The sequence below is a fragment of the Ixodes scapularis genome, unplaced genomic scaffold (assembly GCF_016920785.2).
Source record: "Ixodes scapularis isolate PalLabHiFi unplaced genomic scaffold, ASM1692078v2 PGA_scaffold2__306_contigs__length_199485367, whole genome shotgun sequence".
NCBI lineage: Eukaryota > Metazoa > Arthropoda > Arachnida > Ixodida > Ixodidae > Ixodes > Ixodes scapularis.
Window position 1 is genome coordinate 178,543,631 of NW_024609857.1, and position 16,397 is coordinate 178,560,027.

Consider the following 16,397-nt stretch of genomic DNA (forward strand, 5'->3'; position numbering starts at 1 on the left):
AAGTTCAGACCACCAACCGCGCTACTTTCAAAACCCGTCTGGTCAGCGGCCGCGCGGTGCATTCTGGTCTGACGGCCCGAAGTTCCCACCGACGTGGGGACAGAACCCGCTCTATCCCTGCGGCGTTACTTCCGGAGCGCGTCTGCAACTGACCACACTTTTAGAGCACCGAGACGCCGTAATCGGAGGCCGGTTCTCGGCCGTTGTGACGTCAGAGGAGTAAAACTGCCTATGCCGCTCATAGGGCGCGATCTGGTAAACCCTGGGAGTCCACATCGCCATTTGCATCTTATAAAAACCAGACTCTGTACTGAAAAAAAAAAAAGACATGGCGGTAAAGCGAAAGCAAACTAAAACCGTAGTGCAGTAAATCGTGTTTGGGATCGCTCCGGTTTTTATTTTTTCTATTGTCGTCCGCTTTGCTATGCTTCTGCTGCTTTGCTGCTGGTTCCTGCGTTTCAGTGCTCGCTTGTGTCCGTTTCAGCGCCCACAAGAATGTTAGACTAAAAAAAATATGCAATATTTCTTTTTTAGCGTTATTTTTTATTCAACGGGCTGTCGGATCTACAAAAGAAAGTTATAAAGATTTTACGCTCAACCAGTATTTTACAGTATATGCACATTTTGCATTTTATTTTGTAGCACGAACGTTATTTATTAATAGCTCGCAGAATTCACACTACTCCCAAATACTTTAGCGGTATACAGTGATTAATGTCTTATTCGAACAAATAAAAAAGTATGTAACTAGAATTAGACGAGCACTGTCTTTACCAAGTATTTATCGGCTTGGCGGACAATAGATGAGAGGATAATTATCACAGTAAGTTGAATAACTAACTAAAGTTCCTTAATTATCTCTTTGATCATTGGTTTTAGGGGTCATGTTGCAATTTCAGTATCGACGGTAAGTACAATAAAAGTTAAGAGACATTTAAATAATTGGCGAAACGGTAATGGTTTTTTAGACATTGAACGATAAATTTTGCGTTATTTTATCAAATATAAAAATAGCAATTTTCTTGTCACTATTTCGGCAGCGTGTGCGCCGACAACTCAAGTGACCAAGTGACTTAAAGAACCACGTCACTCTCCCAAACATAATTTTGGGAAGGGCTTAATGCTCTCTTTTTGCGCGCAAATTTTTCAATCGGTCTAAAGGACCTAAATATTGATCGATTAATATCTGACAAAAAAGAAACGAAAAACATTACATTTTCGAAGAATCTTTTAATTTGTCTGGCCTGTGATAGTGAGTGTGGTCAATACTTCAATTGCAAAAAGGGTCCCTAAAACAAATAATTAAAAAGTTAAAGAGCAAATAGTAGTTATTTAGTCAACTTAGCTGGACGATTATTCCCTTATCTGATTAGCCTTCGAGCCTGGTAAAGACATTGTGAAGACGGCACTCGTCTAAACCTCACCCCCACACCCTTTTTTTTAGTATGTTGGAATTAAAATTAAACACCGTATCAACATCCTTTTCCTCCAGAACGACCTTTTACGCGCGAGGAGGAATGGGAAGCGTGAGTAGGAATAGCGATAATGACATTAGGAAAAAGTGTTCCGCCCGGCACAAAATAATTACATGGAGGTCCTATTTTAAGTCAAATGAAATGGACAAAGCAGTAAAGCTTGAAGTTTAGTAAGATAACATTTTCTAATTTTCATTACAGGAGCAGATTTTCTATTTGCAAGAAATCCTATCAACGAAACGAGTGTACCACATGACGCGTGTCTTTGTAATCAGCTTGGTAAATATTTGCTTACAGTCATCGGTCAGGAACTCTTGTTTTGTCTAGCAGTCACTAAGGATGGTTGCAATGACCACGATAAGATCTTTCAAATGTAACCGGGGTAAGTAATCGGGGTAAATTTCTTTTTCAAATTTGAGCTTTAGTTGGTGTGATCTTGTGGGGCGCACGAAGATTATTTTTTGAGCCCTAGGGAGGCAATAAGGAAATATTGCGTCCATCGATCAAAGATGAAGGCTCAGCTGTGGTAACACCTAGCCGATTTGCCGAAGTGACGATCCTCGCCCCTTGGTCACAAAGACATTTTAAGAAATAGCTTGGCTTACTGTAGCTGTTTGATTATTTTTTTTTATCAAATGATAAATAGTGTTTCCGGATGTTTTGGTTCTGGCTACGGTGACAACAAGAGATTGTGCCCAGTTTTTTTTTTTTTTTTTGAAGGATCGATATGAGGATCAGGGTTGCTGTAGTTGCTGCGGTGGACGTCCTTTCCTGAGCGTCGTCCGAGTATTCAGTAATATTATAACGTTTAGCAATATAATGCGAAGTCCGGAAATAAAACGTCGTCAAAGACAGAGTACAGGCACAAACTGATAGTGGCCAATCTTCAACTGTATTTTTGAGGCGTCAAGATAGTGAGGAATAATATCAGGCATTACCTTGACATTCCCCACCCGGGTCTTCAGAACTTCACAGTTGGCAAATAAAATATCCCTGAAAGACCTATGAACATAAAGTTAAAGAGCAAACGCGCTGGTGATGGTCGAACATAAGTGAATAAGACCCCCAGGACAAGGGAGAGTGAGGGGCCACAGAACACGGAAGCCTCAAACACAGCTCAGCTGTGTTTAAGAGTTGTGTGTTTTGTTATTTGTCGTGGGGGGGGGGGGGGGGGGCGAGCTTCGGTGTTTTACTCTATAATAAAAAAAGTATGTAGGTTTTCGGATTATAGCAGTTTACAAGTTACTTGTGAACGGTCGCTACTCCTGTGAGCACCTACTTCATTTGTTGATGATTTTAAACCGGCATGTTAACCTGTGTACCAGAGAGAAATTTTAAAAAATTTCAATTTTATGAGCACGGATTATTTCGGATCTTCAAAAACGTGTTAGGTTATTCCATGCTAGGCAGTTCCTTCAGATACTTAACGGGACATATTTGTGCACCTGTGATTCTCTTCAAGGTCCTTTGTGTTTACTCACAATCCTTCCGCCGTGCAGTCACAGGTGTGGAGCTTAATTTTTTTAAATTAATCTTTATTAAACTATTTTCATATGATGCCCGAGCATATTCGTATGAAAACAATGAGCATATAATGATCTCTTTCTTTACAAAAAACGCTAGCTCAGCACTGCGACATTAAATACTGATGTATTTTCCATCTGTTCTTTCTCCTCTTGATATTAAATGCTTAAATGGAAAATTGCTCGTCATTTCAAATCATTTCGAATTTGATTACACATGTGAGACACTATCGTGGTATGCATTTATTATTATAAGAATGAATGAAGACGCAAAACGGTGCCTTGCAATTAAAGGAAACTGAGCAATGAGGCTTCAAAACAGAAGCCCAGCGTTTCTTGACATTGGGTCTTTATCATGAACCTGTATTTGTTTATAATCTGATTACCTAAACTTAGGAATGCATGGATGCTAAATGAAACGAGAAACTAGTACGAATATATCCTCGCTTACCTCCAGATCGTCGAAAAAAAAAGAGAAAAAGGTTGCTTGTTTAAATTCTGTTGAACGGATCCGGGAATCGCAGACGGCTATTCCAAATAAACAGCTCACTGCTACACATTTACGCTTTCTTGAAGTGAACCTGTGCTCGCTCTCTATATTAGATAAAATTATCAATTTATTTTACGCTGACACGTATTTTTCGCCGCGAGTGATTTGAACCAGGATAGTCCTAAACGTTGTTAAATTTTTTTAAATTAAAACTATTGCCGATATTGCTAGAATAAAATAATTAATATTCACTACCACTGCCAGATTTGGGCTTTGCTGTTACAGGCATTTTCTCAGAAACTAAAGCCACAGGAAATCAAAGCAGCGCACCTTTTGTCCGTCGACACTCGAAAGCATTTAAATCCAAGCATTCGGCGTAATTGTTTCACCAGTTGGCACAGCAGGTGGTGTGGTGATGACGATGATCCATATTTAAACACATTCCAAATACTCAAGTTTTCGCGAAAAATAAATCTTCCGATGCGAGGTCCTTTCAAAAACCGCTCGCGTTAGACGCCCGTTGTAACAGTGCACCGACTTCCCGGCGCCAGCGACGAGCGATTCTGGATGCTCCGCGAGAGCGAGAGTGCACCCACTTTCTTAAAGGACCTGTGCAACAGTTTCAGTGCTTTGCTTAAATAATTTGGGAATTTGTCTCTCGACCTATTTGGAGTAAAGGACAACAACAAAAAAAACGCCTTTCCCTGCATGTCCTAGTTTTTATTTTAAACATTGGAAAAGATTGAGGTTTTCGGCACCTCTCAACTCCTTCACTATCTCCCGAGTCACGTGCGCTGCGGCGTCAATGGGTGTCGCGCGGGTTACGGTGAAGCAGAGCCCTAAATGTAGAGAGTTTGGCCATTCGTGGGGAAGTATAGGAGACAAATGAGGAGGCGCCATTGGCCGAAAGCGGGCTGGGCGTGTTCCAGGGCGTCTTCAGAAATTTGAATGTGACCAACCAGAAACCGGAAATAATACCCTGGCGGTTGTCGCGAGAAACAAACCTGATAACTGCATCGGAGTGACTCTCGGTGACTAAAAATATGGTACACGTGATGTTTCAATCACGCTCATCCAAAATGATGGTGGAAGTGTGCGACTAGCAGAAGGATCGACGTAATCCTTACGCCAAGGGCGGAGGGCCGGGAATCTGCCGTCTGAGCGGTCACCCCCTGTCCGAGCAAAACAGAGTTGAGCGGCGCATTCTTTCTTGCATCTTTCTGCATGATCATGATCAAAACAACACGTACACCCTATTTTCAACCACAAAGAGTTACTACACTTCACTGTTACGCGCTTATTAAAACCATATACGAACATCTACCTTTGATCAGAACTGTTTCTCGCTACCACCGCTAAGGGATTCATTTCGGTTTCTGGTTGGTCAAGAGAGCATGCCAAGCCCTCTTTCCGAGTCAGGCGCACACCCTGGCTCTGCCCGCGCCTCCCATTGACCAAACTCTCTCTATACACGACTCTGCCGTGAAGGTCTCTCTCTAGAGCCATCAGTGAGAAGCGAGAACTCACCTGCTCGCGACCGCGTGACCACGTGCTGGCGGGCGCAGCGCAAACAATACGGTAAAAGGAGGAAAGTGTCATCCGGGTCCGGCCATACCCGTCCGGCTCTGTCCCCCTCCCCCTCCGACTTCTGGCGGCTGTTCGCGGTAGCAGATAGAGCTGACGTTTGTGGGGACCAAGGATAGATGGCGCCACTAAAACTCCATATAATAAAAGTTTTGTCGATGATGCCAGGTTTTTGACGCCTTTATATTTATGTTGAAACGACAAGATTTATAGAAACGTTATTTTTTATCGAGCAGGTATTCGCACAACTTGCTATCTTTCTACAAGACCCCCATTGACGTGATGCCGCGTGGCTCTCATGGCCGCCGCTCGCGGCTGCAGGTCGGGGCATATTCTAATTTTTGCTTCGCGATTACGCGGTGGAGTCGCAACATTTAGAAGAAAGGAGATGTGTTTTCTGTCCTTCGTGAAAATATGAACGCTGTCGAAAATAGAAGATGCCAATTCTTTCAACATTAGAATCGTTGCAGAGCCCTTTAAGAGAGCGAAAGACGTTTGGGTGCGCTCTTTGCAACAGTCAATGCTAATCATTGCTTCGAAACCACTTTATCTTTATTTAACGCTATGAATTATTGGAATCATATTTGTTTCAAATACCGTAAGGTCTTACCACGCCCGCTTGGAGAAAGGCAATCGGAAGCAGTTCGCTGAACCTGAATTATGTCATTGATATCAGTGGCGGGACGGAAGTAGCCGACGGCTTCATTCATCCGGTGACGTCGCTGTGCCAAGCGTGAGCGCAAGTAGCGTCGGACTATGAACCGGTGCTTTGAAAATGTTCTGATATTTGCACTGGTTCTGGCGTTCGATGACGTCGTGCAGGTGTTCGGAGGCGCACCAAAGCGTTATGCGCGACAACTGCGCATGGCAAGCAGAATAAAACAGACCCCCCAATGTTGATCTCAATGGCGTAACGCGCAGAGGCGCAGCACAGACCCTCCAGTTCGCTGTCTTTGCCAGTTATACTCTCGAGCGCATGGTGAACAACTGATGAACAACACAAAATAAACGTTTTATTCCCTATGTTGATGTGACTGCACATAGTACTACATGAAGGTCTCTGGTGAGTACATTAGAAATAAAAGATCCCCCCCCCCCAAAAAAAAAAAAACAGAAAAGAAAAAAAACGACAAAACAAATGCTTTATCTTGGGCCTGCTCCCGATAAACATATTGTGAAATAGCCATTGTTTACACCTGCCTGCTGCTAACAGAACCCGTATACTCGTACCTCACCCTACTGCGCACCCCTGCAACGCGCAGCCGTCATGTGCTCCCGTCACGTCCTCTAGATCACGCCACAGAGCCTGATCTCTCCGCGCGCACCTTGGCCGCGCAGATGTCCCCTAACAAGTTGAAAAGGGGACCCACTCAGATGCATTCCCACGGCGACGGCATAGGATCACTACTTTGCTGGAACTTGATTTGCCTTGATTACACTTGTTTTATTGATTGCAGTCGATTTAGCTTGATTACAACTTGATTTACCTCGTGACAACTTGATTTCCTTGATTTAGCTCGATCATACGGATGTAGTCGGTATGCCTAGAATATATACGTTCGTTGCATTCTTTGGAATTTGAGGTAGACTTTTGCACTTGTTTCTTTCCTTTTCCTTTCCTTATTGGAATATTAATTGTGTTCTTTTTTTGCGACATCAAATTATCTGCAGAATCATACAGCATAGCCTAAAAAAAGCGTAGACTCTTCTAAGCTCTCCCACAGCTCGTTCTACAGTTTTCTCGTGTCGCCAAATCGCCTGATATGATCATAATATGTGCTTATTTACTTAGTTCGAGGCAAGGCACAATGGAAAGAAAAATCGCCTTTTGAACCATTTTTGGTGTGGTCGAAACGGGGAATTATTAAAGGTGTTCAGTGTGGTTAGCTAAGCTATGTTCGCTATTTTTGGTTTGATTAGTGATCGTTTTTTATAGAGATGATAGCACTGTCTATGGGCAGTGCCAGATTCTCTTAGGGGTCTAGAAAACAAACCAATGAGGGTGATAATTTGTGTACATAAGTATACATATCAGTTCAGTGGAAGAAAAAATATTAAAAACAAATTTTGAATTGTCGCATCCGCCCGAATGACATAGACCAACCCGAAACACTCGCTGTTTCCACTCGACGTATCTTTTATGCTCAGTCTTTTCATTATTTGTATGGATGGCCTTCTACGTTATTTATTCGCGAATTTAGTATTCAAACAACGAGGACGGCTCTGATATTTCGCGATGTACACGCCTTTGAAATCGAAGCGCAGTTCTTACAGCCGGATCATAATATTCCGGGGTTCACATTCTTTTCCTACTCTTGCCGCTCCTACCTTTTTCGACGGAAGATACCCAAATTCAAAATGAATGAACATTTGAGTTTAAAAAAAAAATATTGATCTGCGTCACCGTGCAAATATAATCGGCACTTAGCGTTTGTTTTTTACATTTAATTATTGCAAACGGGAACGGCTGCCGATGCGTAGGTACTTGTCATTAATAAGGTATTTGTTGATTCTAGTTTACTCTGTCTTTGATGCATCACCTCACTGCAAGCTTAGCTCGCTGCAAGCGAGTCAAACGTCGCTATAGATACTCAGGCAAACTAGGACGTTTTTCGAGGGTATGTGTCTTCAGGGAGCCGTTCACTCTCAACCTCGCTTGGTGCATCGCATGGACGTTAGAACATGCACAGTGTTCATCTGCTATATGCACAGAACCACGGTAACTCTACAACCACAAACCAAGCGTCAGAACACCACAAGGCATACTGCGAGGAAGGCCTGTAGAAATTCGCCTTTGTATATTTCCGCGCACGCTCCTAGAACACATCGATGGCGGCCCAGGTAGTCACGCGCTCATTTCATAGAGCGTGTGGTTACTTCCTATCATCACTCCCATACGCTTCCCGACCCTGGCATTGAAAAGTACGGTGGTCTCTAAGTTTTCAAGTGCCATGTTGGCAGTTTCGCAACAAAAAAAAATAAAGCTGTTTTTTTCCACATTAGTGAAGCGTCTACATCACAATCTTGGTGTCCTGAGTTCGATTCTTGTAGAAGGACGTTCGAATTTTATTATTTACAAAGATTAGCTTTTTGCATAGTTGTTTCTTTCAATCTTGTACTACGGTCGAACGTGCACGATTTCTGCGTTGGTGACCCGGTAACCGCTGTTCCATTCAAAACACATCTGCGCATACTCACTGCCAGCCTAGGTAAGACAGGCAGTGGCGACTTCCAGGTGCCTTATGACCGCTCCGCAGACGATCAGACTGAGACATTAGCACAATACATAAGTGCGCACAACATAAAATAAGCCAAGCTGTGCCTTTCTTAAACAGTGAGTGGAAATAGAATAATTTAGTGATGCAAACCTTTCGCCCCAACATCGAGTTGAGTATCGCGATGTGGATAATGCGCGCTTCTCACGACGGAACTCAAAAAGAAATAAAACACTAACAGTGCCTATCAAACGGGAGCCACATTTGAGGGTTATGCAAGATTTATTCCTTATATATTAACTAGTCTTTTAACGTTACTTATTGCAAACGACCAAGCGTGACGTATTTTCAAACTTCTGCGCTGCAGTTGATTCATGAATTAAATTGCGCACTTTTCTTTGGTCGAGTGCAAACGCTTCGCGCGTTTGAATGTCCCTCGAGTGATACGCATGGCATTTCTTGCGTGTTTTCGGTCTAGATGCTTCAGCGCTTAACGCGAAAATAAGTTGCGTGATAGATACCCAGAAAGCGCGCGAAGAGCGCAAGTTGTTTACGGTCTCACCGATTCTCGGGGACGGAACTGGGCAGCGAACACTTCGGGAAGGTCGGCCGTCCGTCCGCAACGTCGCTTCTTCGGGAGTTCGGCTCATCAGCATGCAGCTCCCGTCGGCATTCCGAACAGCCCGCTGTCACCTACCGCGCCAAGTTATCGTAGGCTCAGAGGTCAGCGACGCAAACTATGACGTCCACTCCAAACAGCTTTTTTTTTTTTTTGCTTCTTGAAACGCTTTAAGAGAAAAGGCGCTCTTGTGAAACCAATACTAAACTAGATGTAGAAGAAACACAGATGCGGCATTTGCTGCGAAATAACGTCGACTTTAGGTAGCTTACTTATTGGTTCGTTCCGAAATATCATGGTCATTCTACCCAACAGTTTTCCCTACGGATGTATGCATTCGGAAGTATTGCTTGGGTTTTTTCAATGGTGCTAATTATGTAAAGCAAATCTTCGTTCCCGTTTTAATCGTTGCTCGTTCCCACTCGTTTATGTCGCGTGTTCGATCTTTAAAGAGCATCCATGCGCCATTATTTCGTAGCACCTTTTAATTACTTGGCCGAAAACCATGGTTGTTTTCATAGTGATATTATCTCGAATATCCGAGTCTTGTTAGTGCATCTTTCTCCAGATGTGTAGAAGGTATCGGTGCTGTTTGTAAATCAATGTATTTTAGGCATTCAAATAGGCGACATGAGGTATAAATAAAGCCCGTTTCTACTTTAGTGTATTAGACGTGCCATTAAGAAAAGGTCGCAACATGTTGAAATGTTGCTGTTGTAACTCTCAAATGGTTCAGGTCATGCTAATGAACGATGGCGTCGGAGTCCATATACGATTGTTCCAGCGCACCGCTTCCTCGCATTATACGAGGCATCCCGATACCTACCGTTCAACTGTGCAAATAACTATACATAGCGCCTTAACAAATTATAAAAAAAAATTTGAACATTTCAAAAGGAGGTCAATTGTTTCGTGCTAATTTGTTTGTCCTGTTTCGCGGGTTAAGTATTGTCACAAATAAACATAGCAGACAATTGTAAACGTGGAAATCAGCGTTTAAAAATGAGAAGCTGTGCATGCAACTAAAACAAAAAGGGCATCGGCAAATCCCGCGCCAGAAGGGCGAGTGCCTCGAAGCTGCGCGTTACGGCTGCTATTATGCAAGCGTCATGTTCAGGAATGTTTTTGTCTCAACACATGACAGGACCGCCGAGAACTAACATGAACTTTCCAGAAGCGCTAAAATTGGTAAACAGCACCTGAGCCACGTACGCGGCCCACTCACTTAGATACACATATAGTGTTTATATTTGTTTATATTTCGCACTGTATACGTATATCCATAACTAGCACCAAGGATTTTTAACTAGTAATTTTTTTATGAGTTTTTCAAACTTTATATATTTGGCTTTGGATTGCCTGCTGGTGTTTTTTCACAGTGTTGGCGGCAATATGTTACAAGCAACGGCGGCACCGGTAAAGTGTAACATCTTCCGGTGACGTTGTAACATACTCGTTACATTTTCAAAACAGTAACGGGTAGCGCACTTACGTTACTTATTTTGGGAAACGTGTAACGTAGTTACGTTACTGGTTACATATTCTTCCCAAGTCTTAAAAAAATACACTTAAATTCTTTTCCTGTTTCTAAGCGCCAAGCTCTTTGCGTAGGCGCTTTTTCTCGTGAGTATTTAGGTGAAACAGCAAAAAAGATAAGATCATCACGTTCAGTTTAGGGATGCCCATAATGTTTCTTGAAATATGGCGCTTACACATACCTGTACCGTCAAAAGAGTAAAGCGCGATAATTCCTATTTAAGCAAAACATAACACAAAGGTGACGTCCGCAACTTTTTAACGGTACGGTTACCGTTAAAAAGTTGCGGACGTCACCTTTGTGTTATGTTTTGCTTAATTATGAATTATCGCGTAAAGTAAAGTAAAGAAATACGTTACTCGGTATTTGCAAAAGAAGAAAAAAGAAACGCGATACCGACCTACATTAAGTCAAAATAAAAGGAACGCATAACGGTTTATGCGTTCCTTTTATTTTGACTTAATGTAGGTCGGTATCGCGTTTCTTTTTTTCTTTTTTGCAAATACCGAGTAACGTATTTCTTTACTTTTTTCGGTAACGCCCACAACACTGGTTTTTCATAAGGCGTAGATCTTGTTTCAGTTTTGAAGCGTTTAAATGTAAGTTTATTAAAAAGTTTTTGGGTTTCATTACGTCCGTGAATGAGTTTCATTCATGGACGTAATTCACTACCGCAGTGCTGCTAGAGTAGAAATATATTTTATTCCATTTATACTTTTGTATATAAATCTACGCAAATTCCTGGAAGGCATGTGCGACGGGGAATCTTATCTATACATAATGTTCTGGGATGCCACTATTGTTTAGAGAAAACAAAATGCTATACACCAACTCATGTTTACAAACAAACCGGAGCGCCCCTAGCGGACGCCACCGGCGCCGCGCATGCGCGGTGGATGGTGGGCAAGTAGCCCGCCGTCGCCCATAAACAAACCATTGAATTGCGTTGTTGTCGGCACCGGTGGGAGTCCCCGTGCTCTTTTTCGCGTTGGAATTGTTGATTCTACGTCCTCCTAACAATGTCTGACTACTTGAGCGGCTTCAGCAAAACTATCGAGGCAAAACTTTGCGTGAATAATGTGACGTGCGGCGATTCATTTCACGTGGACGCCGCAGAATGGGCGCTAAAGCCTGACTCCCACGATGAGATTCTGCTCGCTATTTTCAGTCGCGACGTCGCTCGGACTGCAAAAGCGTGGACCGTAGCTGAGATGGTGGACATCGATACTAAAAAACGCAAGTAAAATCGGGCATTACAAGTCGGTGCTGGCCACTGGTAACAATGATCAACAACTTAATTCTTGTGTCTGTTTACACTTAGCCGACTTACCCCAACCAACCTTCAACAGTGTTTTGATGCCTGCACTTAGTTCTTATCGCAATTACCGGGTCAACGTTTGGTTTACGGGCCGCTGTCGTTTGAACGAGCTGAAGACAAAAAGCAGCCAAGTTTGAAAGAGCAGACGACAGTTCGAACGCACGCGCAATGAAGTACGGGCAAGAAGCACCGCGTCCCGCGTCAACAAACCATTCGAATGTCACGTTGTCGGCGTCTGTGTGAGTATGGATACTCTTTTTCGCGTTGGAGTTGTCGATTCTACGTCGTCATCGCAATGTCTTACCACTTGAATCGTCTGAGCGAAATTATCAAGGCTCGTTACGCCGCTAAACTTTCCGTAAATAATTTGACGTGCAGCGATTCATTCGCATGAACGCTGCAGAATGGACGCCAAAACCATGATGAGGTTCTTGTAGCTATTTTCGGTCGCGACGTCGCTCGTGCTGCAAAAGTGTAAAAGGTAGCGGCGATGATCGACGTCGATACTGAAAATCGGAAGCGGGAACAGACCAAGCGTAATAAGTAGATGATGGCCACCGGTACCAATAATTAACATCTTGTATCTACTGTTTACACCAAGCCTACTTAAGCCTTTTGAGGCCTGCAATTACTTCTTATTGCAATCACCGGGTCGAAGTTAGGTCTACGGGCCGCTTTTGTTTGAACGAGCAGACGACAAAAAGCAGACAACTTTGAAAGAGCAGACGAAACTTCGAACGATCAGGCGGCCGTGTGAATTTGAAGACGCACTGAACCCGTGAGGGGTCCGGTTAATTTGGGGGTTTTCTCTCGTTCATGTTGGAACAAAGCAAATACATCTGGCGACCACAAATTGTGGCCCGCACACGCAATCGTAGTTCGACAGCGTCTTGTTTGCCCTTTTCACGGCTACTATCCACGTCCTCGGACGAACGGAGGGGGCAAAAACACATGAAAACTGATGTTCAAAAACTTTCTAGACTCTCTTGGTACAGCCCCCGTCGCAGAATTTTGACGAGAAGGCACGTCTTTTGTCCCGTTTCTTCCAAAGGAACACAGGAATGCATGTCTGGCACGGCGACTTCTGCCCACCGCCCCAGACCGGAAGTGCGTCCGGCGCGCCACCACCGCGGCGTGACGTAGGAGAGTTGAGTTGGTGTATAGAGACCATTAGAAAACAAGCTGTAGGGTTCCAGCGAAAGACGAAGGGCAACGGAGTTCAGAAACACGCAAAAAATGGTGTGAGAGACATCTTTTGATGCAACGTCGCGTAGCATGAAGTTGCGAATGGTGTTTCCTGACGTTGGTTTGCTTTGTTGTGTGCGCAGGAGAAGTCGCCAGTTTAGTGGCACCCAGAATCATGGCACGGCTCGCAACACAGGGGGAAGGAAGTACGAGGTGGAACAGCGAAGACCAAGTAAGGAATCTCGCCCCATTATGCCCCACTTCATGGAGTCAAGGAAGGATCACTCACTCCACGGAAAAAGCATGTTCATCCTTTCGCGTCAGCTTGTGATCGTCCGAAGGTTATTAAACAACCTGGTTTCTGGCCCGAACGAAATTTGATTACCGCAGTATCAACTGAACGGCTTGAATGTGATCTTTTTATACTTAAAAATACGAGTTTGTATCATGATACGCGATCATGGTGTTTAAGATTATAAGATTTATGATGAAAAAAGTCGAATTTTACTTGATATCAAAATGAAAATCGGATTGAAGCTTCAATCGAATACTTTGGAGACTAATGCAATAAACTCCGAAGTAAAATAGGAGACGAAAGCCAAAAGCGATCTTGGTGTTTGGGAGTGGACAACTAGCTATTTTCACCGGAAACGCAGCAAGTGGGTCTGACTCAGTAAAGAAATTGATAATCTGCACTTAAGCATACATATAACGCAATTACAGTTGGTTGAAACATTTACTGTTTCAACAATTTGTCTTCTGTGCATTGGATTCAAGTGGCCAATGGTAGCCACCTGAATCCATTGGTTTTCGAAATGTCATGAATACCATGTCAATAGTCGCCATTATCTTCATTCTGAAGCGATTTAAAGGTATTCTGCTAAGAAAAGATGCCGATTGCCAACAATGGCCACTTGAAGCCATTTTCATTCATATGTATGGAAATGGCATAATATTGCGACTAATAACAACTAATAGCTGTTTTTCCGGCCATTCAAGCCAGCCAGGTTAGGAATGAATGCTTACAGACTATATTAACCAATTCAAATACCAGGTCAATAATAGATCCCTAGAGCCAATACTAACCAGTTGAAGTCACTCAAATCTATTAACAGGCTACTGCATAAAATGCCAATAATAGCAACCAAGAATCATGTATAGCCATTTCAAGCAAATGTGAGCAAGAACAAACTCCAGTAGTCAATAACATCCACTTTAAGTTAATCCCACCCATGAAACACCAATGCCTCAGAACTTGGAATAATAGTTGCTAATAGTTATTCATAGCCAAGTGGAACTGATTTGGTCAACAATAGTTCCCAAAAACCAATATGAGCCACTTGAAGTCAATCTCAACCATAAGAACACGAATAACACAATATAGTCAAATTTTACCTAATAATAACGAGTTGAAGGTGACCTAACAGATAAATAGTCAAATAAATAGAAATAATGATTAAGAGCCTGAAATAGGCATTTAACTACACAGGGTGAACATGCAAACAAGTTTGCTGATTTGCACATGAACTTTCTGCAACACATCAATTTATACAAAAGTGCCATAACCAAGTTTTTCTCAGATCTAATGGGTAACAATGTATTTCTTAACAATAGTGAAATGGGGAAAAGCGTGGAGCACATGACTAATACCAATTTAACTTTCGGCACCAAGTTGACCATTCCTCGCCAAGAGATGGCACCACGTCTGTGTTTCCCGCCAAACCCATGCATGTTTGGTTCAGTTGCCCTTATTAGTCTGAAAGGTATAGTTGCCTCAATGTTGTAAGTTACTCCGAGTCTAGGATAGAATTATAAATTTAAACGTAGAACGGACAGAGCACAGGGAAGAAGAGACCGTCTCAAACGTAGCTAAGAGAATTACTCAGTCCAACCTACTTATATACGTACTGCCAAAAGGTCGCCAACCACAGAACTTGCCCTTTGATAGGATACAATACACCAAGGCACACAAAGGAACAAACAGAACAGAACAACAGGGTGCCCCCTCTACGAAGAAAAATATAACAGCTAGGACAAACATTTCCAACTTTGGCGAACTTTCCACTTCCTCATAAAACAAGGTTTTCCGTGGAACATTTCACACTACATCCGCGAACAACATTGACCCTTAACTTGAGTACAAAGACCAACAACCTCAACGAACTTTGTACTTATGTTCAGGGTCAATGTTGTTCGCGGTGTAGTGTCAGATGTTCCAGAAAGGATGAACATGTTCTTTTTGTAAAAGTGGAGGTTAAGCCCAAGTTGGTTTAGCTCAAGCTGTCGTAGCTGTTACCCTTTTCTTCGTTGAGGGGGCATCCCGTTGCCCTGATCTGGTTGTTCTTTTGTGTATCCTGGTGTATTCTATCTTAGCAAAGGGAAATTTGTGTAGTTCGCGACCTTGTGGTTGTGAGTACAGTGAAACCCGTTCAGAACGAACCCACGTACAGCGAATTATTGTCGATATCTTACTCGCGAAAAATTTAAATAAAAATGCATGTAAAAAGCACTTTTTATAACGAACAACAAATTGGCTATATTGAACTTTTTCCTCCCAGGAAAGCTTCCAAAAACGCGCAAACAAACCTCTTCTAGCCTGTATCTTCCCCGAGAAAGATGTAGGAAATAAAGAAAATTCCAAAAGCTCAAGTTGAGAACAAAATTGAGGGAAGAGTAGCGATTCAGAAGGTGAGAAAGCTAAAAAAAACTCTGCATGCACGCACAGAAAAAAAAACTTTTAATCTCAAAGCGTCTGCTCACGAAGGGAAGCGATTCAAACGGGGAGATAAGCTAAACAAAAAAACTCTGCACGCATGCAGAAAAAAAACAGAAAAAAACTTTACAGTGCGGTGTTACAAGGTGGAGGTGAAGAGATGAAAAAGAAAGAGAAGCTCTTGACTTAAAACGAACAGATATTGGAAGTTCTTTGTAAATGGTTTTTGATATATCGAACTACTTGCTACATCGAACTCATCGTAGCGTTTCCTGCTGTTCGTTATAAACGGGTTTGACTATATAAGGAGGTCGGACTGACTGTATATAAGGAGGTCACACTGAATGAATAAGTATTTTAGCTGCGTATGAGACGTTCTCTTCTTCCATGTGTTTTATGCCTTCCATGTTTAAGTTTCTAGTTCATATACCAATCTTGGCTTCGGTTGCAACATGGTGAACATCCACCAGCTCAACTGTATTCTGTTTTTTTTTAAGCTTCAAATTGCTTGGGGGTCTTCTTTGGCGAGAGAAATAAACACCGTGATTAAGAATGCTTTTCGTCAACCTTGATGGCGTAGTTAGATGTCTGCCATCATTTAAGATTTCAAGCTAGGCGTTTGTTGTCCAAAGGACACTTAAAAATAAATATAACATATCTTAATGTTTCTTTTAGAATTAAGATTGTAAAATTTTTTAGCACACTTTTCCGTCCAGGTTCGGAATGCTACATAATATA

The 16,397-nt window shown here is 42.5% G+C and overlaps 1 protein-coding gene across 1 annotated transcript in view; it reads left to right on the forward strand.

The window, feature by feature from the left end:
* Positions 1-16,397, forward strand: part of LOC8050772 (mannan-binding lectin serine protease 1) — a 102,366-nt gene that overhangs the window by 33,893 nt on the left and 52,076 nt on the right. The window contains exon 2 of the mRNA XM_029987920.3: positions 13,090-13,178. Coding sequence (XP_029843780.2) covers positions 13,090-13,178 — 89 coding nt within the window. The remainder of the gene's footprint in view (positions 1-13,089; positions 13,179-16,397) is intronic.